The sequence below is a fragment of the Fundulus heteroclitus genome, chromosome 3 (assembly GCF_011125445.2).
Source record: "Fundulus heteroclitus isolate FHET01 chromosome 3, MU-UCD_Fhet_4.1, whole genome shotgun sequence".
NCBI classification, from domain to species: Eukaryota; Metazoa; Chordata; class Actinopteri; order Cyprinodontiformes; family Fundulidae; genus Fundulus; species Fundulus heteroclitus.
In genome coordinates, this window is record NC_046363.1 from 26,530,563 (window position 1) to 26,557,025 (window position 26,463).

A 26,463-nucleotide genomic window follows, 5' to 3' on the forward strand; every position below is an offset into this window, starting at 1 on the left:
TGCAGAACTGACGGCCGACCGGCATGTCCCACAGCTAGCGGGGAAGAAAATATGGGTTTCCCAAAAACTCTACGTCACTGGCAGTTTACTAACTGACCTCCAATGAAAAGCGGGAGAAACAATGACGTCATTGGTATCTGTCTGACCGGTGTCCAATAGGAATAGCAGAACGAAATGCAGTTTGAGACTTTTTATTTTTTGCTCGGAAACGCCATCTTACACAGAAAGGGGGGGGTTTAAACGGGCTGAAAGCAGGAAAACGGGGGCAGTGACAGGGATTAATTATTTGGCTGTGATCGCGTTGGACATTTTCCCATTGCTCTGAAGTAGCATCAGTTATGGCTGTGCTTTTTTTTTTTTAAGGAGTAGCGAGAACGCGCCTGGAAAGCCTGCACTGGTCGGCCTGAAAGCTAGCTCAGCCAGGGGGCAGAGGAGGGCGGAGAGTTTGGGGATTTGTTTTCCGCTGTGAAAGAAGTTATTTGTTTATGTTGTTCAACGCAGATATGTCCTCTTCAAACCCAGGTAAGGAGGAGTCAGTCAAGTTGACAGCTTACCTTCATTACTGTGCAGCTGTTAATACATTTTGAGTTGTTTCTCGTCCGTGTTTCTTATGTAAACACTTATCTAAAGATAGCGTGACAGCGAATGCTAAGTTAGCTTAGCATCGAAGCTAATGCTAACGGGAGCCGAGCTGGTTGTTGCACAAGAAGTTGGCAGCTAACTGGCTTTTAGTGCCTTTTTTTTGTTGTAATTGCTCGTTGTGTTGTTGAAATGGCTTTAATGTGGCTACATTCACACGGTTGGTAAATTTGAGATGGGGAAAATTAAAAATATAAAAAAAACAAGTTGGCTAACTGTCAAGCTGTTCTCGGTTAACTCGCTCCAGATGTTATGTGTTTGTAATGTTTGTAGCTGTGAAGCTAGCCTAGCCATGTGTCGCGGTACCCCTGCTATCGTTACACCTTAAACCTTAAACCAAGCGGGGGGTTTTCCTTCATTTTGAGGCGCATTTCACGCACAACACATATGCGGCCGAGAGTCTATTCAGCGTAGAGTCCAGTTCGCGGTTTGGTTTCCTTTTCGGTGCTTTAAGCACAAAAGGAAATCACCTGTCATCTCTGCGCTACATTGAGTGTGTCCGCCGCTGTGTTATTAATAGACTTAACAGACCCTGGTCTGGGGATGGGAGCGAGTGGGAGCCAGAACGGCGGGGCTGGTGCACCCAAAGGGACCAACAAAAGACGGGCAGCGTAAGTCTTTCATTTATGTTTTTTTTTTAACCTGTAATCTTATGTTTATTCTCCCTACTGCTCTGTTTCTCATGAAAACAATTCAAAAAAAGGTCCCCATCCTGTGCTTTACATTACAGATCAGACTTTGATGAAGATGAAGGAAACAAGCTGATGAGGTGATTTTTCTCTCAATGTTTTATTTTGTTGTTGTTGTTGTTGTTGAGCGGTTTTCACACATGAACTGTGGACCAGAATCAGGCCTCCACTTGGACACAATCTAGTAGTGCTGGACGATTATAAAAAAAGGAGGAAGCATATTGATAAAATGGAAATCTTAAGTCGATATCGATAATTATCAACCAATTAAAAACGTATGTTTTAAGTGCAGCCCTCGCCATTTAATGCTGATTCTTAGTGACCCATTTTTAGATGCACAACACGCAAAGACTGAATTCAAACTCAACCTTTTATTCAACAAACCTTTTACCAAAACTGCAAGTTAAAAAAAAAAAAAGAAAGAACATGTGCTCTCTGAACTCTTTGAAGGTGGAGGAGCATTTCTGGGTCTGTTTGATTGGCTGGGAGGATGTAATGACTGTAATATATGCACCATGGCTATAATGCAAAAGGAAGGAAAACTTTTTATTGACCCTTTTTTTCTATCATTGATAGACATCCATCGATCGATCGATTGATATATATTGAATTATGGTCCAGCACCACAATCTCAAATGCATTCTCTATAGCAAAGGCTGGACACGGGTTAGAAAGTCTCCTGTCTGCAAGCAATCTAGGAAAGCAGCTGAGGATGTGATCTATCCCTAAATATTAGAGTAAATGGTTGGTTTGGAAATTCCAGTAAAGCACCAAAAACCTGCGGCTGCCTTCATGCACCAGCTAGAGTTTTTTTTTTGTGACAGATTTTCAGTTGATGGTTTTTGTAATACTCTGACTTTGAGCTGATTCTGATTTATCTTTAAGACCTAAATAAATGTAATCAAAAGACAAAATGATGGCTAGTATAAAGGTCACAGCTTGTATTATCAATTAGTATGGTTAGCATTAGTAGCTGTTAACAGCTTTGTGTGTATATTCCCTTCAGGATGTAAACCCATAGACGGGGGTCCTGGTGAATTTCAGGCTTCAACATCTTTGTACACCTTCTTTTATGTCTATAAGTTGCAATTTCATCCCTTCCTCCTACAATGTTGTGCCTGTGAATAAACCATTTTGCCTCCATGTATTCAAACTGTGGCAAATCCGTTTATGTTTGGTCGTTGGTGTTTTCATGAATTCTAGAGATGAGCAAAATTCTCAGATATCACTTGTGATTTAATTTAAGTTTCTACTATCTGAAAACACTCCTTTATTGGGTTAGATCCCTGTGTGGGCCTTTGGATTTTAGAAAATAGGGTAGATCATCACGCCTGATGAAACCAAAACAACTCTGAGCAACCTCCTGCTGGTCGTTGTGACTTACTGAAGTTTTTTATTAAAAGATTAATTAATTCACACTACATAGTTAAATACCTATGAACAAACATCTTTCTGACTGGTAGTAAACAGAAGTAGGTTAGGGTGAACTTGAGCTATGAATGAGCAAATTTATCAGGAGCTTTTCCCTGCCAGCCAGCAAATGTAAATTAACCTCTGATGGCGCCTTTATGTCTCATTCAGTGGAGGGTTTTTCATAATATGAGCACAACATCAGGATCCAATCCGTTCACATGTTTAGGGGCAGTGTATTTATTTTTTTACTAAATTTATGTGGCAGAAAATAAGAGTTTTGCCTTTTTTAAGATTAAAATGGAAGCTACAGATACCTCTGCCAATTGCTTCATGGGTCTTGGGTGAGGCTTTTAAGTGATTGCTCACTGTTGACATTCTTTGCAGAAAGTAGGCCTGGAAAATGTCAAGGGCACAGAGCATGTGTGAAACAAGAGTTGGCTCGGTGAGGTAAAATGCTCATGTTTGAATAATCTGAGCTGCTGCGATAACGCCGTTCTCTTTGCTCTCTGTCAGATTTGATGATGAAACGGGAGGCTCCAGCAATGAAAAAGAGCGCTTTGCCAGGTACGGGTTTAGTCGGGAGAACAGAATGTCATTGGAGGCTGTTTGTGGGATTTAATAAAATAACCCTTTACCCCTATTCTCTTTCCTACTGCAAGTTTTTTTTTTCCTTGTTTCTGTTTTGTGTGTTACCCTTTTTTTTTGTTCGGTAGTGACTTTTGGGGCCGGTGTTTTTAGTAGGCTGGTTTTATTTCCAGGTTTCTGGAAGACGATCAGAGTTTTGCAGATAAGGAAAAACTAGCCAGGTATGGCATGTAGCACCGGGGACGGTTCCCTCTCCCGCTTGTATCCATATTGATATGGAATGCGATGATCAGACGCTATCCTGTCCTGCGGGGATCCCAGCACATTGTCATTTTGACAGCACAAAATTACCAGTACCTTTTTTGTTGTTGTCCCTCAGCGTTTGTTTTGGTGCTTGTCAGAAAGGCAGCTGGTCGTCTCTCGCAGCCTGCCGTCGTGTTATGTGTCACTAACCACACTTGTGTTTGTGAGTCTGAGTCTTCTTTCTTTCTGCTAATCCCTTCGGCTTGAGCAACTGTTCTCTGTCCCTTTTGTCTCCCTCCCTCTCAGGACAACTGAAGGCTCTTTCCCTTTCTGCACTTGCTCTCTTTTGTCACACAACCTGGCCTCAAAAGGCCAGTTATTCTTCCTTTCTCACTTGCAAAACTTTCACCGCAAACATTTATTTCTTTTTATGCCTCCATAACTTCTCTCTTACATTATTTATTTTTTCATTCCCAGCTCCACTGCCTAGTTTTCACGGTTACGTTGCAACTCCAAACTCCGCTCCGCGTTGCCCACCCTCCCATCTGTTTTCCCCCCATTTCAATCGCTGCTTTCTCTCTCCATTCCTACCGACCCATTTCCTCACTCCAGGGAGAACCACAGCGAGATCGAGAGGCGGCGGCGGAACAAGATGTCCGCCTACATCGGAGAACTGTCGGACATGGTGCCCTCGTGCAGCGCGCTGGCACGGAAACCAGACAAGCTAACCATCCTACGAATGGCGGTCTCCCACATGAAGTCCCTCAGAGGAAATGCCAATACTAATGCCGACGGGTCATACAAACCTTCCTTTCTCACCGATCAGGTATGAGAACAGAGGAAAAGGGGATTATCTGATGCCTGACATGATCTTGAATTCAAGCTAGCCTAATTTTGTTAAAGCTATACATATAAGTTACTGTTTTGTTGTGAGTCATCATTTATTTAAGATGAAATCTACCCTCCGACAAACCAAATTTGTCACTTTTGTGCATGCTTTTGGTCAAATTCCTTCTTTAATGGTGTTTACTTGTATTCTGTGCGGGTGTGTCAAAACATTTAAGACAAATGAAAGAAACCTGCATAGATTACAATCAAATCTGCCCGCAATAAAACGCATGGAGGCAGCCGGGCAGACTTGATCAGATCTTCAATGATCCTTTGAAGCCCAAGTTGTGTTTTAAAGAAAGAAAAAAAAAATCAGATCTTTTTAATTTGTGTTCAAATGGAGTCACTTTTGAGTCACTGCCGGAAACTTCAGTCACACACCTTTAAGTGCAGCCGAAGCCAAACTCCGGCGGAAACTTCTGATGTTGAACCCTTGCAACTCAAGTGCAACTTGAATGCTTTGTGTCTGTACATATCTGTCATCCGCCATTATGTTTACCAGTTCCAGCCGATCACTTTGATATTTCTGTCGTAATTTAACAGCGAATCAAACATAATTAGTGGGATTTTTCTTTCTTCAGTGGATTTTCCTTGAAACATTGTTGTACTTCCATCTGTGAAAAAACGCTCTCTGTATGAGAAGTCCAGAGAGCCATTTAACATGCAGGCTGTAAATTGGGCTGCAGTTAATTCACTGAGCTCAAAACAGAGGAAGACTGAAAGTAATACTTTATTGAAAGCTGCTTGTTAATCTACTCACATTGTCAGCTGTTAAATAAGTGAACCGCCACAATTATGAGCAAAACTATGAACAAGTCGGCAGAAAACAAACTGAGGAAAAAAACGTGAAAAACCTTCAACTTGTGAGAAAATAGGGATTTTCGTTTTATTGCGAAATATGCTAGTTAACGTTATGAAGTAACCCCTCAATGCTTTAAATGACTGTTTCGAAGGTTTTAAAATGGTAAAGTTTGTGTGGAAAAACAGGATGTTTTGATCTTAAAAAACCCCTGAGCTGTATTTTCACGTCGGGGTGTGAAAAACCGTGACTCATTAGTTTACCGCCTTTGTGCGTCTGCGCGCATGCTTGTGTTAACGCGTGTCCGCCAATAGGCTCCGTGATTAAAGACAGCAGACGGCTACTTATGTGGCTACTTTACTCTGTTTGAAAGATAAACTGAGTTTCTGTGACTCGTGAAGAAGATGGACCGACCAGGAGCGAAGGTGCGGCTTGCTCAGCGCTCCACATGTCACCAGGACCCAGGACTGATTATTGCCAGATTATTTAAAGTGTGTTTAACAGAAGACTTAAAAATGTATGTTTCTCCTGTTTCAATCGCAGGGTCAGCTAAATGGTACAAAAAGCGTTCTGAACAGGTGCGAACATCTCTATTCATTCCTGCATAATCAGCAGACGCGCTCATCACTGGCTCCTAAACTCTGGTCTTTCAGATAGAAATACACAATCTCTTCTTTTGTATGATTGATAGCTGCTAAACCTGGAAGATTGCTCCGTGAGATTATTTCTTTTTTATTGTAAGCCAAAGAGAAATGTTATCTTAACAAGTGCCCATAAAACGTTTTTTAAAAGTTCCTTTGAAAAAAAAAAAACAGAACGAGCAATTAAAAAGCAACAACACCATTGTGCTTGATGCAACTTGCAGACACAAAAACATGCAGAGGTAAAATAAAAAACTTAAACTGTTTCACATTCACCGATTTGGTAAATAATTGTTTAAGTTTTTTACTTGCTTGACATGATCTCCTCTGATCTCCTCTGCAAAGATCAGGGAGAGAACAGGCCTCGGAGTGCCAGCATTCAAAGGGTCATATTTCTTTTTTCAAATTTTATTTGATTTCCACAAGTTTGTCTTCGTTGGAAATCTTAAAGGCCCCTTTTTCCGAATCTGTAAATCATTTAAAACAGCCCCAGGGAGACTTGTTCCTGTCACATATCCATAGAGGTTTGACATCCGGTTGTTTTCTGTTGACTAAACCAAACTTAAAAAAAAAAAAAAAGTTTTCTCTTTTTTGTCTCCCTTGGGAGAAATTGGCCTCAGACAGAGGGTTGCACTCACCCATAAGATCAAAAATATGATAAATAATTTAAAACCAATATTTAAAAAAGTAATTTATTAAAAAGCTCATCACTAACACAATTTCATTGAATAATTAAAAAAAAATGTGATTAAAAAGTGGAGTTAACTGTGCCGTATTCTCTTGATCAGAAGAAACTGAAGGAACCGATGCAACCATAAAAAAACAACACATGCTCCTGTAAGCTCTAAATACATTATTGAAGGACCAACCTGGTCAGTCAGGACTAAGTTATCTAGTTTTGCATTGTTCTGGTGGTGTTCATCTCATGCTGTGTTCATTAAAGGCGCATAGTGCAAGTTTTGAAGTTTACATTTTTTTTCTACGCAAGTGCCCTTACAAACGTGTAAAATGAGTTTCCCTCTATTTACCACAGTTGCCTCAATGGGCCCCATTAGTTGGTTCATAAGAGATTAATTTGGGCTGAATCCTCTCCTCCCGTGCACGTGCACAACACTGGTGTCAAATTTTCCTAATACCTGAAGGGATGCTCCATGTCTTCATCCTAAGTTTAGTAAAACATACTGAGAGTGGTGAACGTGAGAAGGAGCTGTTAAAATACAGTCTGCCTGTCTGAGGATGGTCTGTTGAGGAGCTGCCGTCTTAATCAAAGTTTGAAATCTGGGACGCTTGTTTACGTGCCGTCCACGTTTTTGAGTTCTGTTTTTCAGCTGTATAATAATAAAAAAAAAAAAAGTCACAAATAAAATGTTGACAAAAAAAAGTTTAAAATCTGAACTTTTGATGTTACAGTCAAGTTACCAAACCAGAATGCAATGTCATTGCTTTATAGCTCGGTAAAAAAAACACAGAACAACTTGAGTCTGGGGAGAAAGTGCAGACACTGTCGGATCCGAGCACAAACGCCGTCCCCTTGTGTTTTCCAGCTGAGGTCATTGTCTGCTAGCCTCGTGAGACCATCCTGATCTCGCGAGCTTTCAAGGTTTCACTCGCAGATCAGTCTGGCTACTTTCCATTAAAGAAAATTTGGAGCCGTTCACCAAACGAACGTCCAATCAGCGTTGGCTTTGAGGCGGGTTGAGGTGTGACGCAACGGGAAGCGCGACAGTTCAGTCTAAAGAACATGGCGGCTTCAGCCGATGAAACTAGCGTTAGCGTGGCTATCGAGCAAGTTTTATCGGAATTACAGAGTATTTATTCACTGAAAGAAGAGCAAAACACTGCTCTGGAGGCTTTTCTCAGCGGAAAAGATGTTTTTGCTCTTCTCCCGACTGGTTTCAGCAAGAGCTTGCGGTTGTGTTTTCGTCGTCGCTGTTAGTACGTCATATGCTTCGTTGATCTGATTGGTTTATTTGGCCCGTCTATCACCAACATAGGCCAATCAGCTAACCAGTATTTTCGCCCCTTCCCAAAATTACTTCAACGGAAGGTTTCCAGATGGATATGCGGAGCAAATCTATCTGGCGGAGTCAGGTTAATTGTCTGTGACTTCCCAGGTGTTTCAATGAGTTCCCTGGGCGAAATGTCGTGCCCCTGCACGGCCATCTCCACGGTCTTCGCGGGGTTAATATGGAGCTGGTGAGCATCTCACCAGCTCACGCACTCATACACTGCACACCTGTGGCTCTCTAAGCTGCTGAGCAGGTTGAGTATAATGGTGCCGTTGGGTAAATTTCACAACATATCGATTTGGCTGAGAGCTAACGGCGTCATTAATGGAAAGTGTGAATAATAAAACTAAACCGACACAACCCTGTGCTGCCAAGTTAGGTATCAGAAAAGTTTGCTTTAAACTGCTGGAGCCTAAAAAAAACAGGAAGGAATGATGCCACTTAATTAAAAATGGGTTCGCATTCGGGGGTTTTCAGAAGAATGTTGCTCAATATAATTAAAAGCAGAGCTAAAACCAATAAATACCAGTGTTGCGTTATGTAGAGGGACTCTCCAGATGTTTTACTACCAGTTGCATAACGCTTACACTGTCTGCACTTGTACTCGTTTCCTTGGCCTGCATCTGTAGGCCGTAGGTCAACAGTTGTGCTCAGCGATTGTTCATCCGCAGGAACTGAAGCACCTCATCTTGGAAGCGGCGGACGGCTTCCTGTTCGTGGTGTCGTGCGAGACGGGCCGCATCGTTTACGTCTCGGACTCGGTCACCCCCGTGCTCAACCAGTCGCAGTCTGAATGGCTGGGCTCCTCGCTTTATGACCAGCTCCACCCGGACGACACAGAAAAGCTCAGGGAGCAGCTGTCCACCTCGGAGAACAACAACACGGGTACAGTAAGACGTCTCACGAGAGGTCTTTTCAAGGAGATGATGGCATAAATAATAAATATAAATTCCGTCCCGTTTGCTTGTAAAGGGAGGATGTTGGACCTGAAGACGGGAACGGTGAAAAAGGAGAGTCAGCAGTCGTCAGCTAGGATGACTATGGGAGCACGGCGATCCTTCATCTGTAGAATGAGGTTAGACTTGCAGATTACTAATAAATGAGGCGGATGCATCCTTTTAAAATGGCATTTTGTGCACATATCGATGCTCAAATGGGTGCTGTTGTGGCGTTTTTGCAGGTGTGGCACATGCCCAGTGGAACCGATGTCCATGAACAGGCTCAACTTTCTCAGGAGTAGGAACAGGTGTGCAAACCAAAATGCATTTTGCTTTGAATTACCCATAAATAACAGTGCAGATAAGATCCACGGCTAACACAGTCGATGCATTTTTTATTTTTTTTTTATTTTGCTTTCACATCAGGAATGGTTTAGGAACACCCAAGGAAGGGGAGCCCCAGTATGTTGTGGTCCACTGTACAGGGTACATAAAATCCTGGCCCCCCGCAGGTAAAATAAGTGGGGATTTTTTTCTGTTGCATGGATGTTTACTCTTATCATGGCCTCTGCTGAATATGAAATACCAGAATTTTCAGTAGTACATGTAATTTGCTCTGTTTTATTATTTGTATTTCAGGCGTATCATTAACAGATGATGAAGCAGACAACAACCAAGGGAGTCGCTACTGTTTAGTCGCCATTGGGAGATTACAGGTACGGTAGTAACATAAATGCAATCAAAACTGTCTCTAAAAAGTTACTTTTAATGGTAGTGTGTTGGATTAGGTTACAGATTGATTGCATTTATGCATCTGTCCACTAAAGTAAAAACATTTCAGACAGATTGAGAATAAAATGTAATTGTTTTTGAAATATTAGCATTTTATGTTCTAGAAGCATTCACAAGGTAGATGATTACTAATATTTGGACTGTTTCACAATTATTAATGTTGTTCCTAAAATCTGGGTACATTTTGTGTTTCAATGGAGATATGTAAGGAGATAACCACATGAAACTAACAAGCAGAACTGAAAATAGATCTTGCTAATGGAGTTTTTTACGAAGTATCCATGTGGCTTGGCCGCATGAGACTTCATTCTAGTGACATCCGGATCAGAAAATTGTTTGTCGCCAACACCGATCAAAGTTATCTAGGGTTGTCTGTTTGCATGTACGTTTAAAATGTTGTAAAAGAAGCATGTTATCACGTTAGTGTGATCTGGGCTACTAGTTAAAGCTAAATAAATGCTAAAAAAAAAAAAAAAAACTAACTGAATGCTTAGCCAATAAATCACTAATGTGATAAACATTATGGACCACTAAACTTACTATTCAAACTCCAATTTGCTGCAGAGGTACAAGACGGAGCTGTTTTTATACCCCACAGCTGCAGGGCTACTGACAAGACAATTTCTCCAGGGTGACAAAAACATTTCATAGCAATACTGATTTGAAATTCAATGCAAGACACATGTTGGACCTTTAAAAGGGCTCCACACTGATGGTTTTAGAGTTAAAAGCAGGATTTCAACTAATATGCAATAAATTGTCAAAATAATGACCAGGATTTGTAGCCAGTGCTATAAGATAACCATTTTAATGCATTTAAGGCATTTTAGGTTTACTAGCAATAAAAAAAGTTGATTTGGGGGTGAGTTACACTTTAAAGGGGCAGATATTTGATTTTAGAGATCTATGTGTCTCAACACATTCAGCAGCTTACATGAAACTCATGTCTTGCTCCTGTTGATGTGTTTGTATGAAAAGCATCTCAGTGAAGTACTCGGCTAGCATGCTCGTGCCAGCATGTCTCCTCTCTGTTTTGATATGACTTGTTGATAATTGCACTTGTAACGTTTAAGTGCGTGGTGACCTAATTGCGGCTGAACAAAACATACAGAAAAACTTGTTCACCCGCTTCTTAAAATTTGCAGCTTCTTCTAAAACGTTCTCTTATTTATTGGCTGGTATGTCAGCTGCTCGTTTTCCCTGCAAAGGGCTGTATTGGGATATCCAAGCAATTTGAATAATTCAATTCAATTTTATTTATATAGCGCCAATTCATGAAACATGTCATCTCAAGGCACTTTACAAAGTCAAGTTCAATCATTTTATACAGATTGGGTCAGATTATACAGATTGGTCAAAAATGTCCTATATAAGGGAAACCAGTTGATTGCTGAGTCCCAAGCAGCACCGTGTACGTTATTGACACAAGTATTAGCTTGATTTTAGATATAAATTATTTTTTCTGGTCATTATACAGCACTTTGTACGTATCGATGCTGCCCTTATTAAAAACTTGCCTATGTAACTTGAGAGGGTCGGATCCGTCGGTGAATGGGTCATGTGACCTAGCTCTAGGTTACGGCATTCTGAGCTCAGACTATCCTAACAACAAAACAGATCAGACGTATTTCTGGCTCTCTGATGTAGGATTTTAATCTGGAGGGGTGAATTTGGCCTTGTCTTGACAAATTGCTCCATGACTTCTCAATCTGCTGGTCCAAAGTTAGTTTGGACCTGCAGACCAGCAAATGTTAATTTTGAGAATAGTGCAGTGTTGCCAGTGGCCTTCAGGGGCGCTAAACCAGGAAGTTACAGGTCTAGCGCCCCCAGAGGCTAAAAGCTGAACAGTTCTGCTTTAACCCAATGTTGCCTCCTTTCCTGCATGAATATATTGTGTGATGCTTTTGAATTCAATTGGGTGAATGAGGCGGTAGTTTGAAGCGCTTTAAGTGGTCGTTATAACTGGAAAGGGCTATATAAAATCAATCCATGTCCCATGGATTAGGATTGTCTGGGGAAAATCCTAATTTGCAACTAAAATAATGCAGTATCACAAATCTATGCATAAGAACAAAGGAGTGGTTTGAAGAATTATTGTCTTGTTTGGGATGTGGCAGAGAAAACAAACAAGGACTTGGATGTTGGTCATTTAAAGATGACTTGATTGGGGCGTCCCTTTGGTTCCCATCTTCTGCTCTTCATCCCCTCTCCTCCTCGTCTCCAGGTTACTTGTTGCCCTGGTGACACGGACCTCAACAGCATCAGCGTTCCAGTGGAGTTCATCTCACGCCACAACTGCCAGGGCATGTTCACCTTCGTGGACCACCGCTGCTTGGCCTCGACTGGCTACCAGCCCCAGGTAAACGCAGCCGGCCAACACACCAGCTCCATGCCGATATATTCCTACGTTTTTCAAGCTGATTGAAGTCGTAATGTTTGTATTGCAGGAACTACTGGGGAAGAATATTCTAGATTTTTCTCACCCTGAAGACCAGGGGTTGCTGAGGGACAGCTTTGACCAGGTACTGTAAAGGTTTTACAGGCTTTTATTTTGATCTTTTTTTCCCCTGTTACCACATTTGTGCATCTTAAGGGACTGAGTACCGTATTTTTTTGGACTATAAATCGCTCTGGAATATACGTCGCATCATTTAACTCGCACTGGACTATACGCATTTATTTAGACATTTATTTCACACAATCCAAGACTAAAAACTGACATTTAATGTGTTAAGCCAACTTATTGTATTACACAGCTGCATCCACAACCGGCTGAATAACATGGTACATGGATTTCGGCAAATTGGGCCGTTACACTGGAAGTTGTCAAAACTACACCTAAATTAGAGCGCTAGCGCGACTGTGCTACGTGCTAAGCTAACTGTACAACACGGATGTTTCACAGCAAGTAATGTTTACTCCTTGGTTTATATAAATACCATATAAATTTAATATATAAGTCGCAGGATCAGCCAAACTATGAAAAACAAAAAGTGTGACTAATAGTCTGACAAATACAGTATATATTGTTTTAATTCTGTAACCTTGTGCAATTTGAAAAAGTTGCACAAATTCCCCCAAAGACCTTTAATACAACTTCAGTCCTCAAATTTGGAGTTTCCATTTGGGTGTTTCTTACAAACATGAACATCAGATTCCTGTCTTATGAGACATTTCCCTTTAATCGTGGTGTGCATGTCTGTGTACATAAAGGAAGCTGTAAAAATTAAAGATGGCTTCAGTACACGGGTGCAATTCAATTAATTAGTGTAACTGAAACGTATATTTCATTAATTCAATCAAACAAGTGACACTTATATTAGGTAGATTCATTACACACTGGGTGAAGGTTTTTTTAACCATTAATTTCTGTTAATTTACAGCTAATTAAAACCTCCAAATCAGCTTCCAAGAAAATGGGTAACATCAGACCATTGAAAGTGATTTTCAATACAGTAATGTTAAAGTCCAAACGGTCATGGGGAATAATGTTGATTTGACAATCGTCCAACTCCCAAGTTATTCTCTGTCCCAAAACTAAGCAGTTCACATAGTGTTGCATTAGAAAAAAAAACATATAGAAATTGTAAGTTGTGTGGAAGCAAAAACTTCCCTTTTTTTTTCTCCAAAAATAAGCGTTAAGGTACATTTTAAAAAGCAGAACCCCTTGAAGAGTTCTGGGAAAATCAAAATATGAGGACTGCAGCTATAGGTTATGCTCATTCTGGCTACAGGGACAGTACCTTTTTGTAGCATTTCTTAGAATATTACACAAAAACAACTTAAAAAAAGGATTTTTTAATGTTCTAAAAAACTAAATGTCGGATTTTAATTAATTTTAAGCTATAATCACACAACTGAACTGAAATTTGAAGTACATCAGTGTGTGTTACAAGGATTGAGCTAATTATATTTTTATTTGCATTTAATGAGGTAATTCCTAAAGTGAAACTAAAACCGAAACCAAACCTTTTCTTTAAGGTTCCTCAAACTGTGATGCACCAAGTCAAGTGGTCTAATGTCTGTTTGTGTCGTGACTGCCTACATAACCCCACCGGTAAATGGTAAATGTGGGCTTGTGTCCTCAGGTGGTTAAGCTGAAAGGCCAGGTTCTTTCGGTCATGTTTCGTTTCCGTGCCAAAACCAGAGAGTGGATGCTGATGAGAACGAGCTCCTTTACTTTCCAGAACCCCTTCTCAGAGGAGATCGAGTACATCATCTGTACCAACGTCAACGTCAAGTGAGTGACACAAATGCGACGGGATTACCCAACCGAACACAAAGTGGAACAATCGAAGTTATGAAATGTGGCTGTTGTGAAACGTTAGCGCTGTTTGGATGCATATCGCTTTCCCACAGTCCCCAGTTCCTCCTAGACCTCAAACACGACCTCTTGATTTAAAAACCACACTGATCACTCTCTCCCAACACTTATGCTCTTCACCCGACAACGATTGTTGGGCAGCAGAAACTCAACCCAGGACCCCCTCACTCCCATCTCCTCCCCCGGGGCTCCATTGGCCCTGGGGCAGGGCAGCCCAAACGGCCATCCTGTGGTGCCCAGCCCAGGCCCGATGGCCACCAGGTGAGATCGGGCCTGAGGAGACTAATCCTCCCACCTCATGGGAAGACCGAGGGGCCGCTGCTTTGTGGGAGTCTGTAGCTGTTTCTGGCAGGCTGAAGTGCTTCTTCTAATTTTTGGTTTCTCGTTTCCCGTTCTGGGTGACTCCTCCTCCCTTCCTTCGTTTGTGTCGAGCTTTAATGAGTGTATTAAAGGAAAAAGAAGCATGTCTTATCCAGCTTTTTAAATGTAGTTCTCAGACCTTAAACAGAAGCGGTGTAGCAGATCGGTTATAAACATGCTTAACAGACTTCTCTTCACCTGTCCTGTGCTCGTTTTATGGTTACCGGTGGCGGGTTTGGGGATTTTTCTCACTCATCAGCGAAGGGAAGGAAGATGGAAGCTTGTTCCTTTCTAGGCAGACGTCAATCAAAAATGCCTTTTGTGTTTGCTTTTTTCAGACAGTTACAACAGCAGCAGCAGCAGTCCGACCTGGAGGGAGGAGGAACAAGAGATGGGATGTACGAGGCAGGACCAATCACCCTCCCACCACAGGTTAGGAGCGTTTACCGTTCTCAAGCAGAGTTTCTGCAAAGCGTCGTCAGTCTGCCGCTCCAACACTGTTAGCAACGCTTCTGTAATGTCCTGACAAAACTTCACCTTAAAGGTATACTATGCAACCGGGGTTGATTTTCCAGCGAGGCTCCCCCCAGAGGGCGAAAGTAAAAGTGCACTGTTGTAAAGATGCTCAGCTGTTCTGGTTTCTCCGTCAAGCCAGGCGCGGTTGTTTTGAGCTTAGCAGACAGGCGAACGCAACGAAAAGTGGAAAAAACGGCAGTACAAACAATGACTAACACAGTGAAGGTATGAACATCAAGCTTCCCGCAGCGCTATCTTGGCGAGGCGGCCACGCTATGCCTCGCCAACATAATAAATAAATAAATAAATAATAATAATAATAATAATAATAATAATAATAATAATAATAATAATAAAACTCGATATGCTTGCATGTTTATTTGAGGTTAACACGCGGTTCTTTGTTGTTGCTTTCGCGCGTGCATATAGTGAATGGCAGGGCAAAAACACATGGAGTTCTCGCCGTAAAGCGAGACCGACTCTCGCGATGCACTAGACTTCTGAGCCTGTGGGTGCGGGCCGTGGGCTCCTGCAATGCGGTACCGCGACGAGCTTTTTTAGAAACACAACGTTCAATGAACGTCACATCACGTGTACGCGTGGGCAAACACCGGAAACCCGCCGGCTTTTTGCTGTAAAAAGAGACGTGCGTTAGCCTGAGTTTACTCGGTAAAACTTTTTCCAAATCTAAGACCAGGTTCTTAACATGTTGATGGAACGGCACGCGACTCGTGTACGCTGACGGCCAACCATATGAAGATGCTTTTTTCATTGACTTTCCAAAAATGAAAACTGGCCGGTGAGAAATGTGTCTGCTGGGCGATCACGTGCGGTCGGCCTAATTATGTTGAGCATTTGTCGGAGGAAGGGCCCAATGAGAACATCCTGACCCAAATCCAGCGACATAAGTAGTTGACAGTTAGAGAGTTTTGGTGGCCGACATGCTATCATGTTAGCGCCTGCTACCATGATAGCCTATATGCTGTCATGGTAGCAGGCGCCACTTTATTAACATGTCGGCCACCAAAATACTCTTACCTTGACTTGATGTCGCTGGAATTGGGTCAGGATGTTCTTCGGTTGGGCCCTTTCCTCCGACAAAATGCTTGCTACATATGTACTTGAATTTGGTAACTTTTTCCGGGTTGAACTGTTGTGTAGGCCGACCGCCCCGGTGTACCAAGCGTACACATTTCTCCTTGGCAGTCTTGAAGAAAACATCCTTCATATGCGGCCGATCAGCGTACCTCGAGTCGCTGTTGCACGTTCCATAGCAACAATGTTTAAAAACCATGGTCTTAGATTTGGAAAAAGCAGTCGTTTACCGAGTAAAACCTAGGCTAACGCACGTCTCTTTTACAGCGAAACAACGGCGGCTTTTCCGGAGTTTGCCCTACTGCGTACCACGTGATGTGACGTCATCGTGACGTTGTGTTTCTAAAAATAGCTCGCTCGCGGTACCCCATTGCAAGTGCGGCATTTCCCCCACAGACCACCAGGGCGGCCGAGAAAACCTTTGTTCGACCTGAAATGACTCATTTAATCATCCAAAACGGTATGGAACACATTAATTAACTGAAAAATGTTGCATAGTATGCCTTTAAATGTGCCCTTAAATTATATCTAACTCACCTCATGGTCGTAGAGTTGAAGGAGTTGGCATCTTTTTCTTACCCAGAATGCCTTTGTGCGGAGCATATTACACAAAAGGATAGGCTAACAATAGCAGTTTTTTTGGAACAAAACCCACAGAATTGTCAGAAATGTGAAAGAAAAGCGTTTCAGCTGCTTTTTCTGCAGCTTTCTCTCTCACAACAAGCGCTGTCCGGGGGTGGTATCTGGCCACGATGCGTAGCAGGTCACATGAGACAGACGTCTGCAACCGATATCGTTTCTTCCCGTGGGTTTGTCCTCGAAAAGAGTCAAAAACACTCAACTGTTTGGAGAAAAAAAAAAAATCTACATTTTATATCAACAATATGACAGTTCTGCAAGACGTGCAAACTAAAATGTTGCATTCCTTTTCAAAATTGACAGCGACAGGCAGCACATGTTTGGTTGGGGTGCGGCTGATCAGTCGGGACACTGACAGGTGTAGGGAGTTGAGTTACCCTAGTCAGAGTCTCTTGTTAAATTAACCACAGGTTAGGAATGGGGATTCAGTGACTCGATCACGTCTGCTGTTATATGTTTAGTTCATGCAGCTGCTAAGAGCATCTAAAATGTTGCTTAATCTCAGGATGTGTCAAAATCAATGGGAATGTTGGGACCTGAGCTGGTCCTCACACATGCACTGTTTGGACGAAGGCCCAGCAGGGTCTGTACCTCCTGCTGGGCGTCGTCTGCGCTGCCGTCCTTCAGGCTGTCCTGTATTTGTCCATCACCGAGGGGTTTGGCTCATCCACAAAACAGGACGGCTCCAAACTGAACAATTAGGTCTGCAGAGACGATCCTCGGGGCTCACCTTCCCTCAGTCCAGGACTTTTAGAAAAATCTCATCTCTGCAGACACAAGCTGTTCAAACGAGCTAAATACAGCCGCCACTAAATACCCACAATTAACAGAATACCCAGATCTATACCAGGCTTATTTACGCCACTCCAGACATGTCTTCCTCTTTTGTTGAAACACAGTATATATACATGTTTTAACACTTTTTTTTTTTTAAATATATTTTTCATTTCCCTTCATTTTTTTATACTTAAAGTCTCTTCATTGAGAGCAAAGTGGAACCGAAGTGAAATTCCTCATTTGTGTCGATTGAAGCTCACATTAAATCCTAAATTTAAAAAATTAACCAGGAAACCAAAGTAGTGCCGTTAACTCTGGTGGTGAATCTGCATCTTTTTTTATGATTTAGGAATTTCCGTGGTGTTTATGATAAACGGGATCAGTTTTTGTTTCTAGTGAGGGTTGTCAGTGAGAGTGGAGTCCTGGAAAAACACCGAGCTCTTAAAAAGTGAACCTGTCTCAACTCTGCAGACTGACCCTGATACGGCTGCATCGTGCAGTCACTGTGACCAAGCAGATTTGAGCAGCAACAGAACATAAAATGTATTTTGCAACAAATGATGGACTATTTAATAAAGCTACCACCATTATCTTGCAGGATGTAACATTTAAAAAAAAAAATTTTTTGTCCACTAATTTGTCGAGCACAAGCTGGCACGTTTGCTTTTGAGCGTCTGGATTGTTTTTGGGGAGTGCTGGACAAATATTGTCAGTTTCTAAATTGTTTGTAGGAAAACTGAGTTTTGCTAGTTAATTTGGGTATAACAAGGAATTATCATATATTTTTTTAACTATTTGAAAGCCTGTCGTCTAGGGCCGGACGGTAATCAATAACAATATTTAGCAATTGATAGATGTGTGGTGCGATAGGGGAAAAAAGGGTCAATAAAAAGTTAAATAGAAGAGCAGTTTTCCTTCCTTTTGCATTCTAACCTATCATGTTAAGATTACAGCAGTGTTTCCCTCAGAAAATGGGATAATCCTGGCTGTAGGTGTCGTTGGTTCTGGGTCGTGCGCGTCAATGCGGCTCAGACGAAGAGCGCAACATTATGTGTGTCAAGCTAATAAGAGCTGCCGTGTTAGCTATTTGGAGCAGGAGGTTTTCTCCCAGACGGGAACTTTACTCACAGTTTTATGTCGCTCTCAAACATTGAAGCATTTAAAGCAGGGGTGTCAAACATACGCTGGCTAAATGCATTATCATTATTAAAAATTTTTTTATTTTTTTTCCCAGTGTCCTGTCTGGCAATGTGGCAATAAGAATTGTTGTCTTAATGCCAAAAAGAGCTCATCAGATTTGACTTTCACAAGTGGAGCAGTACTGCTTTTGCCATAGTGCTCCTCTTGATTTATGAATGTGAATAGTTTTATTATGATTCATGTGGGGAATATCTCAAATGATATAGACACTGCAATGGGAAAGTAGGAGAGGAAAGGAAGAACAAGAAGAACAAAAGAAAAGGTGAAAGAAAGAGGAGATAAAAGGAAGAGAATGACAAAACAATTATTGAAAAAAACATGTAAGCCAGTTAATTGACAATCTGCAGTTCCTATATTGTCCACGAGGGGCGCTGTGTTTTAATCAGCAGATTAAGCTTCAGGTGTGGAAAAATTTAAATCATTTCTTAATTTTTATCTGTTTGACGTATTTTGTCATGTAGGACGGTGTTTTTAAGTTCCAACAAATTTGAATAAATGTTTTTCAACATTGTATAATCACTGTGATCAGTTCTTATGCATAATGCACAAGTAAATATTTAACTGAGTAAAAGTACTGTTGAAATTGCACATACTTTTCTTAAAAACGCTGAGGTTATTCATAATATATTGTGTAAAAGTGAAATTAATTTAACATAAAAATCAACAAGTCCACATTTATTAGTTCTATTTAATCTTGCAATGAGTTTACTCGTGTGGCCCTCTTGAGATCAGATTAGGCTGTATGCGGCCCCTCAACCAAAATATGAGTTTGACACCCCTGATTTAAAATAAACAGATTATGCTCGGTCTGGTGAGTAAAGCCTGGTGGCCCTCCAGGCTTTTGATACGCTGGGGGGAACCCCAGTACAGTCATTACATCCTCCCAACCAATCACAAACGCAGACGCAGGAACGCCCAGTCACTAAGCTCCGCCCCCTTCAGAGAGTTCAGAGAGCGCCTGTTGTTTAAACCTCACAGTTTTGGCAAAACGTTGGCTGAATAAAGGGTGGAGTTTGAATTCAGTGTTTCAGTTTATCTTAAAAAAAAAAAAGGCCATTAAGCAACAGCATTATAAAATGGCTGAGGCTGCGCTTTAAATTACATGTTTTGAATTTTTTTGATAGTTATCAATATCTATTTTAGTTTCTATTTATGGATAACCTTTTTTTTTGTCTGCATCGTCCAGCCCTAATGTCATCACACATTTAACAATCTGCTTCGCTCAGTGCAGCAGAATGATGAAAGTTCACTTATTACCAAATGACTTTCAGTTGTTTACAAAATAAAAAAAAACTATGATTAAGTTTTTAACCTTCTAGGAAATTTGCGTGCGTTGAACTCTGAAGATTTGAGTTTTTTTTTTAGCTAATTAACCCTTTGTGGGACTCGTGTTGGATTGTTTTGGTGTCGTTTTCAGATGCCGTTGCAGCCGGTGACGGCGGTGGGGCCGGACCACAGCAAAAGCATAGAGAAGCCAGAGATCTACTCTCCCATCTTCCCGGGTCAAGATCAGCCCAAGGTCATGCAGCCCAACTCTGCGCCTCCCTCTCAGATTTACACCAACAACTTTTCTGCGAGTCGTTCCAGTGATTCATACAGGTAGGAAACGCGTCCCTGTGTTTACCTTCATATTTCTAAGCATTGTTTATTGTGAATGTACTGTAGCAAGTTTCTTTTTTTTTTAACTGATACGTTTATTAAACTTACCCTCTAGTCATGCTTGGCTCTGTTTGTGTAAAATTGGCTCATTGGCAAATAGGAAATCTATTAGTTCTGCTGGCTGTCAGTGTGCCATTGCTTACATCTTATTAATTTAGCAGAGGCTTCTACCCAAAGCAGCTTAAGCCGGACATACACTGTATGATATTTTCAGTCGTTGTACTCATATACAGCTCAAACTGTACGACGAAACCGCAAGGTTTAGATTAGATTTTAGATTAGATTCAACTTTATTGTCATTACACAGGTACAGGTACAAGGCAACGAAATACAGTTTAGGTCTAAAGAAGTGCAATAGCAGCAAGTGCAGGATAAACAATGGTTCTATAAGTACAGGACATGGGTTATTACTGAGTAAATATAGAGATGAATACTATTATAAACAGAATTTTACTGATAGATTTGTCCTATGAATATAATATATAGATAACTAGTATTGTGAACTAAATTTACAGCTGGATATGTACCGAATATAACATACAGGTGGATACTATAAATAGAGTTTTACAGATATGTACAATAGCATAATATACAGATGATTATTATAACAGTTTACGTGTACTATGAATGTAAACTGTTATAATAAATTAAAATAATTAAAAGTTCACCGCTCACCATATCTGTTCTTACTCTACGGCTCAACGCTCTGATGCGATCTGACTGCTCACACTGTGCGTTCAAAAACCAGACGTCTGACTCAGCCCCGTAGAGAGATGGCGCTACTCAGACTCGTCTACCCGGAAGCCAAATGTCAACAGTAGAAGAAGAAAAGGACAGAATTGTCGATGCTGGTGAAGATTCTCAGTCATCCAGGTCATGGTCATTCCAAAAAAAGTAAAAAAAAACGAAGCAACTGGACTTGTTTTTCGTAGTTGAAGACGTTTCGCTTCCTCTCCAGGAAGCTTTCTCAATTCAAAAAGTCTGGAGTAATGTGGAATACCAAGCTTTATACTACTGCCCAAACAAAGGCCTTGTAATTGTTTAGATAACATGCAAATTCAACCGAAACAGGTCCACCCTGTGGAATTGTCAATGCTCACTGATTAATATGAGGCTTACTAGAACAAAATGCGCTGCCTTGGCAATTCTACGAGTTGCTCCTCCGTAGTTTGACTCCATGTCACATACCGCCGTCACTATTCTCTCCACTCCTATGTTTTCGTTTGAGAAGACAAAGAAAAATATCCTTGTTTGCGCGTGCGCAGTGTGCGAGGTTGGTGGAAATCAGCTCGTAGCTCTGCTTCAACAGAAGGACGTGCTGACGATTGCTCACGATCATCTCACGAGGGCCGACTAAATTTCAAACATGTTTGATTTTCATCCGACTGTCCGATTCCTGATTGGGAGGTGGCTGTGAAAGGCGAATCGTCCCTAATTACCCCTGCATACTACACGATGCAGGACGCAGCTGAAACTCGGCCCGATCCAAAAAATTCTTGCACGACTGAAGAATCGGCCCGAAAAAAGGGCAAAAACTCGTACAGTGTATGCCCGGCTTTAAGAGAAGGAACGATGTGTAATGTAACACACAGCTCTCCATCCAGAAGACAGTAGAACAGATTAAGTGTGAGGTAGATGTTGTTGGAAGTGTTGGTATAAAGGTATGGTGGATAAAACTCCTCTTCATTACCTTCTCCGCAGAGCGGTCGGTATTCCTCCACAGATGACGCAGGCAGCGCACACGGCGGCACAGATGCTGCCTCACATGCCGCGTCAGAACGGAGCCCCGCAGTCGGCTGCCCCATCCAGCACCAGCAGCTCCCTCCATGGAGAACCACCGGGAGGGTGGCCTGGGCCCGGGCCTGCAGCCAGACCACAGTTTAATAACCAGGTAGACCAGATCATTGGTCTTTTATCCATAGTGGAAGAAAGTCTTTATTTATGTGGAGTTCCGGGGGAAAAGCTGACCTCTCCTTGTTCTCTAACCATCAGGTTGCCCCCCAGGCAGCAAAGACGATGTCTCAACAGTTTTCTCAAATGGGCGTTTTCGGAGGCGGCTCCTCTAACACCTTCAGCCAGATGCCGACAGGCGCCGCCCCCACCAACGGCACCAACTACCCTCAGATGAGTTCTCGCGCCAGCCTCAACACCAACGGCTACGGTAGGTTGCAGGAGTGGGTAGCAACTCTTAAAAGCAACCGAACTAGACTGCATAAACACCCAACAAATAAAAGGTTTTTACTACAGTAGGACCTCTGTACACAGACGGGTCTGAATATAAATGTATGGAGAATAAAGATCCCAAAAAAAGTTATTTTTTCTCTACACCCAAAGGTGCAAGATGTTAATGGTGGAAACATAAGCTGAGGCCTCTCGCTCCTCTCCCTCTGAGTTTGTTTAGCTATTTGGGTCTTTTCGCCATGTGCTTTGCAGCGTCACCCAAACACAACTTTTCACTCATGCAGCGTAAATCCTCCAGCCGTTTTTTTTTTTTTTTTTCAAATGCAGGCGGACACAAGTGTGTTTATGGGACAGTTTCTTATTGACGAGCATCTAAGCGTTAGACCATCCTGATCTCACGAGCTTTCAAGGTTTCACTCGCTGATCAGTCTGGCTACTTTTCGTTAAAGAAAATTTGGAGCCGTTCACCAAACGAACGTCCAATCAGCGTTGGCTTTGAGGCGGGTTGAGGTGTGACGCAACGAGAAGCGCGACAGTTCAGTCTAAAGAACATGGCGGCTTCAGCCGATGAAACTAGCGTTAGCGTGGCTATCGAGCAAGTTTTATCGGAATTACAGAGTATTTCTTCACTGAAAGAAGAGCAAAACACTGCTCTGGAGGCTTTTCTCAGAGGAAAAGATGTTTTTGCTCTTCTCCCGACTAGTTTCGGCAAGAGCTTGATCTATCAATTGGCTCCTCTTGTCGCTGTTAGTACGTCATATGCTTCGTTGATCTGATTGGTTCATTTGGCCCGTCTATCACCAACATAGGCCAATCAGCTAACCAGTATTTTCGCCCCTTCCCAAAATTACTTCAACGGAAGGTTTCCAGATGGATATGCGGAGCAAATCTATCTGGCGGCGTCAGGTTATCTAAGCGTTGCTGGTGCTGCAGCAGTTTGTGGGAATGACACCACAAGGGTCTGTCTTATGAGGGAGACCACCTTCAGTAATGATGGAGAAGGTTTCTCCTTCCAACAAAGATCTCTTCCTCTTTGAAGAGCTGCGCCTGGCATGAAGGACCCAAACAGGAAAGTCTCGTACACTGCAAAAACGGAACTAAAAATACGTAAAATGTTCTTAAAATTAGTGTATTTTTCTCTTGATTTGAGCAGGTAAATAAGATGATCTGCCAATAGAATAAGATTTTTGTACTTAAAATGGAGCAATTTATCTCCCATCTTATTTCAAGTACAGTATATCTAATTATCTTATTTTAGGGGTCAAAATACTCTTTCCATTGGCAGATAATGTTATTTACCTGCTTAAATCTAGGACAAAAACAAATATCTTAAGAACATTTGACTTATTTTTAGATCCGTTTTGCAGTATAGAAACCAGGTTCAGGGACTTCATTGTTGTTTTATTGACAATTCTTTAGTTTCCTATTTTTAAGGTTTGTAGATGTTTGTCTCCACTCACCCGTTGTTTTGCTCCTGATGTACCTGAATCTCCACACAGACGGACTAAAAAGGCTTGTATCTTAATCATACAATGCTTTCAGTGGTAATAAATGGGAAATACGCCTCTGTTACGCTCAAAGTGGCAGTTTTTGGAGGGAAATAATTTAATTTCCCAGATTTTTGACAAATTTTTCAATATAAAAATAGTTTATCTAATTAAATTCAGTTTGCTTTCAGAGAATCCTCAATACTTTTCCTATTACTTTCCTGATTTGATTTAGTTAAAATCTTTCTTTTTTGCCAGTAATAAACACATAAACATAATTGCACTTAAATGGTTCACATTAGCAGCTTTAAACCTGAGACAGGAGTATCCTGAGTAAATAAGACCAATTTGCAATTGATCATTTACTCACACAGCAAAAATAGATGTAAAAATAAGCAAAATGTTCTTAAACATAGTGTTTTTGTCCTTGATTTGAGCAGGTAAATAAGATCATCTGCCAATGGAATGAGTATTTTGACCCCTAAATTAAGATAATTAGACATCCTGCACTTGAAATAAGATGATGGAGATGAATTGTTCCTATTTTAAGTTGGCAGATCATCTTATTTACCTGCTCAAATCAAGGACAGATACACAAATTTTAAGAAAATGTTACTTATTTTTAGTTCCGTTTTTGCAGTGCAGGGGGTTTATTTTTTCCATGTGACATCACGAGCCGCTTTTAACCACATTTTGCCTGTAGAATCAAGAAACCACGTGAGTAAAACCTGTCTGATAACATGAAGTAGGCAGAAGTATTTCAAAAAGCACAGGGGTGGTGCGTTTGAGTCGCGTACGGAGGCCTCAGACCTCAAACCCAGCCGTCCCGGGTTCGACTCCCGGTCCGTAGACCTTTGCTCCTTTCTCTCTCAACAGCGTTTACTGTCAGCTCACTGTCAAATGAAGGCGACTAGTGCCGGAAGAATAAAAAGCGTTCAAAAGAACTTAAAAACTGATCATTTACAGCCACTGGTCTTGCAAGGCTTGGGAAGCAGTTTCTAAGGTTTAAGGACTCCAGGGAAGATAAGATAAGCTTTATTGATCTCACATTGGAGAAATTCACGTGTCAAATCTGCTCAGTAATCATAGGAAAGAGGAGTCAAGTAGGACGATGTGCATCAAATATATACCCAGTGTGTTCTCGTTATACCATGGATCAAAAGGAGTAGGTAAGAAAAAGAAAGAAGAAAAAAAACAAACACAGTGTAAAGCGTTCTCCGCATCCCAAAAAGAGGGAACAGGGTGAACCTTCGCACAAGTGGCTGGCTTTCCAAAGTGTATTGACAGTTAATCCAGGAGGACACAATTTTGAACCCTGCAAATTTCAAATTAAGTCAAAAAAAGATAATCTGAGCACATTTTAACATCTTACTTGTGATATGTAATGTTTCGAGCATTTGTCCAGTCTGACCAGTCTCTGCTCTGTCTCAGACGGTTCCCAGTCTGCAGCCCAGTTCCCGTCTCGAGCGGCGGAGGCGGTGTGGCCTCAGTGGCCGGGCCAGCAGCATCCTCAGAATAACGGAGAGCAGCATCCTCACGCTCAGGGAAACCAGGACATCTTTCCTGTGAGTGACGGCAGCTTTACCACGTTTAGATGTTTCTGCTGCTGCCAGTTTAAATAATTACATTCTTTTTTCTTTTCTCCTCATTTAGGATGTGTTGTCCATGCTAGACCAGCCTGCCAACTTCAGCAGTGACGACTTTGAGATTCCCATGTACCCGCCATATAACGAGTGACCTGGTCCACCCCCCCCCCCCCCCCCCCCCATCCCTGCTCCTGAACTCTCTCTCCTCCTGATGATGGCAGTCTTCCCTTATTTTCTTTGGCCTCAGCTGTAAGCCAGTTAAAGATGAAGGGATATTTCACTGCACACGAATAAAATGGAAAGAATTTACTTAAAACAACAAATAAATGTTATTCACACAATATTCCAGTCATTGTAAGAGATTGCTCCAGCTAGCACTACCCAAAGCTCCACGCCGGTGTTGTAGATATGTGATTATCAGTATGTATGAATATAAAGATATTTTAAAACGCACAATCGCATGACCACACTTGAATGGACTGCACACACAAAGGAAAAACTCTCTCCCACGCTCTGGAAAAGCACACACACATACACAGAAAATGGCCTTTTTTTAATTGTGGTATGTCGGTGGTTTTTCTCAGGATTAATAGAATATTTTCCTACTTTACTCCTTAGCAGGTATACTAATTATTTCAAGACAATGATTTCAAATCTTGGGAAATAGCAGGGATATAAATGTTCATTTTATTTAGATTTTTTTATTTTATTGTTATGAATCCACAGCATGTATTTGCATGACCTAACAGCGTTTAACATTCTGCACATTTATATGGAGATTAATGTATACATGTTTGGCTTCACCTGTAAAAGTTTGCTCTGTACCCATCGATTTATGTCTCTCTGCTGGTAACATGCTATATATATATATATATATATATATATATATATATATATATATATATATATATATATATATATATATATATATATATATATATATATATATATATATATATTAGTGAGATTTCTGCACACAGTATAATTAACAAAAGGTCGCGGG

General features: G+C 41.4%; 1 protein-coding gene across 3 annotated transcripts; it reads left to right on the forward strand.

Moving 5' to 3' along the window:
- Positions 1–202: 202 nt before the first annotated feature.
- arnt (aryl hydrocarbon receptor nuclear translocator) lies at positions 203–25,640 on the forward strand. Of its 3 annotated transcripts, none has more exons than XM_012865774.3 (20): positions 203–522; positions 1,160–1,250; positions 1,370–1,408; positions 3,255–3,305; positions 4,182–4,395; positions 8,578–8,791; positions 8,879–8,981; positions 9,087–9,152; positions 9,271–9,356; positions 9,484–9,560; positions 11,861–11,995; positions 12,084–12,158; positions 13,725–13,876; positions 14,102–14,221; positions 14,659–14,752; positions 19,965–20,146; positions 21,908–22,097; positions 22,199–22,367; positions 25,306–25,439; positions 25,528–25,640. In XM_012865774.3, exons 1-20 carry the CDS (start codon positions 486–488, stop codon positions 25,609–25,611), a joined length of 2,313 nt encoding a protein of 770 aa, XP_012721228.2. In that variant the 5' UTR covers positions 203–485; the 3' UTR covers positions 25,612–25,640. The 3 variants fall into 3 exon arrangements, with proteins under 3 accessions (XP_012721228.2, XP_012721229.2, XP_012721230.2); XM_012865775.3 differs by having other exon boundaries at positions 14,105–14,221; XM_012865776.3 differs by lacking the exon at positions 14,102–14,221 and having other exon boundaries at positions 204–522.
- Positions 25,641–26,463: the final 823 nt, after the last annotated feature.

Coding starts and splice junctions, on each gene's coding strand:
- arnt (XM_012865774.3), top strand. CDS start 486: ATGTTGTTCAACGCAGATATGTCCTCTTCAAACCCAG. Junction 3,306..4,181: donor GAAAAAGAGCGCTTTGCCAG/GTACGGGTTTAG, acceptor TCCTCACTCCAG/GGAGAACCACAGCGAGATCG. Junction 8,792..8,878: donor CTCGGAGAACAACAACACGG/GTACAGTAAGAC, acceptor TTGCTTGTAAAG/GGAGGATGTTGGACCTGAAG.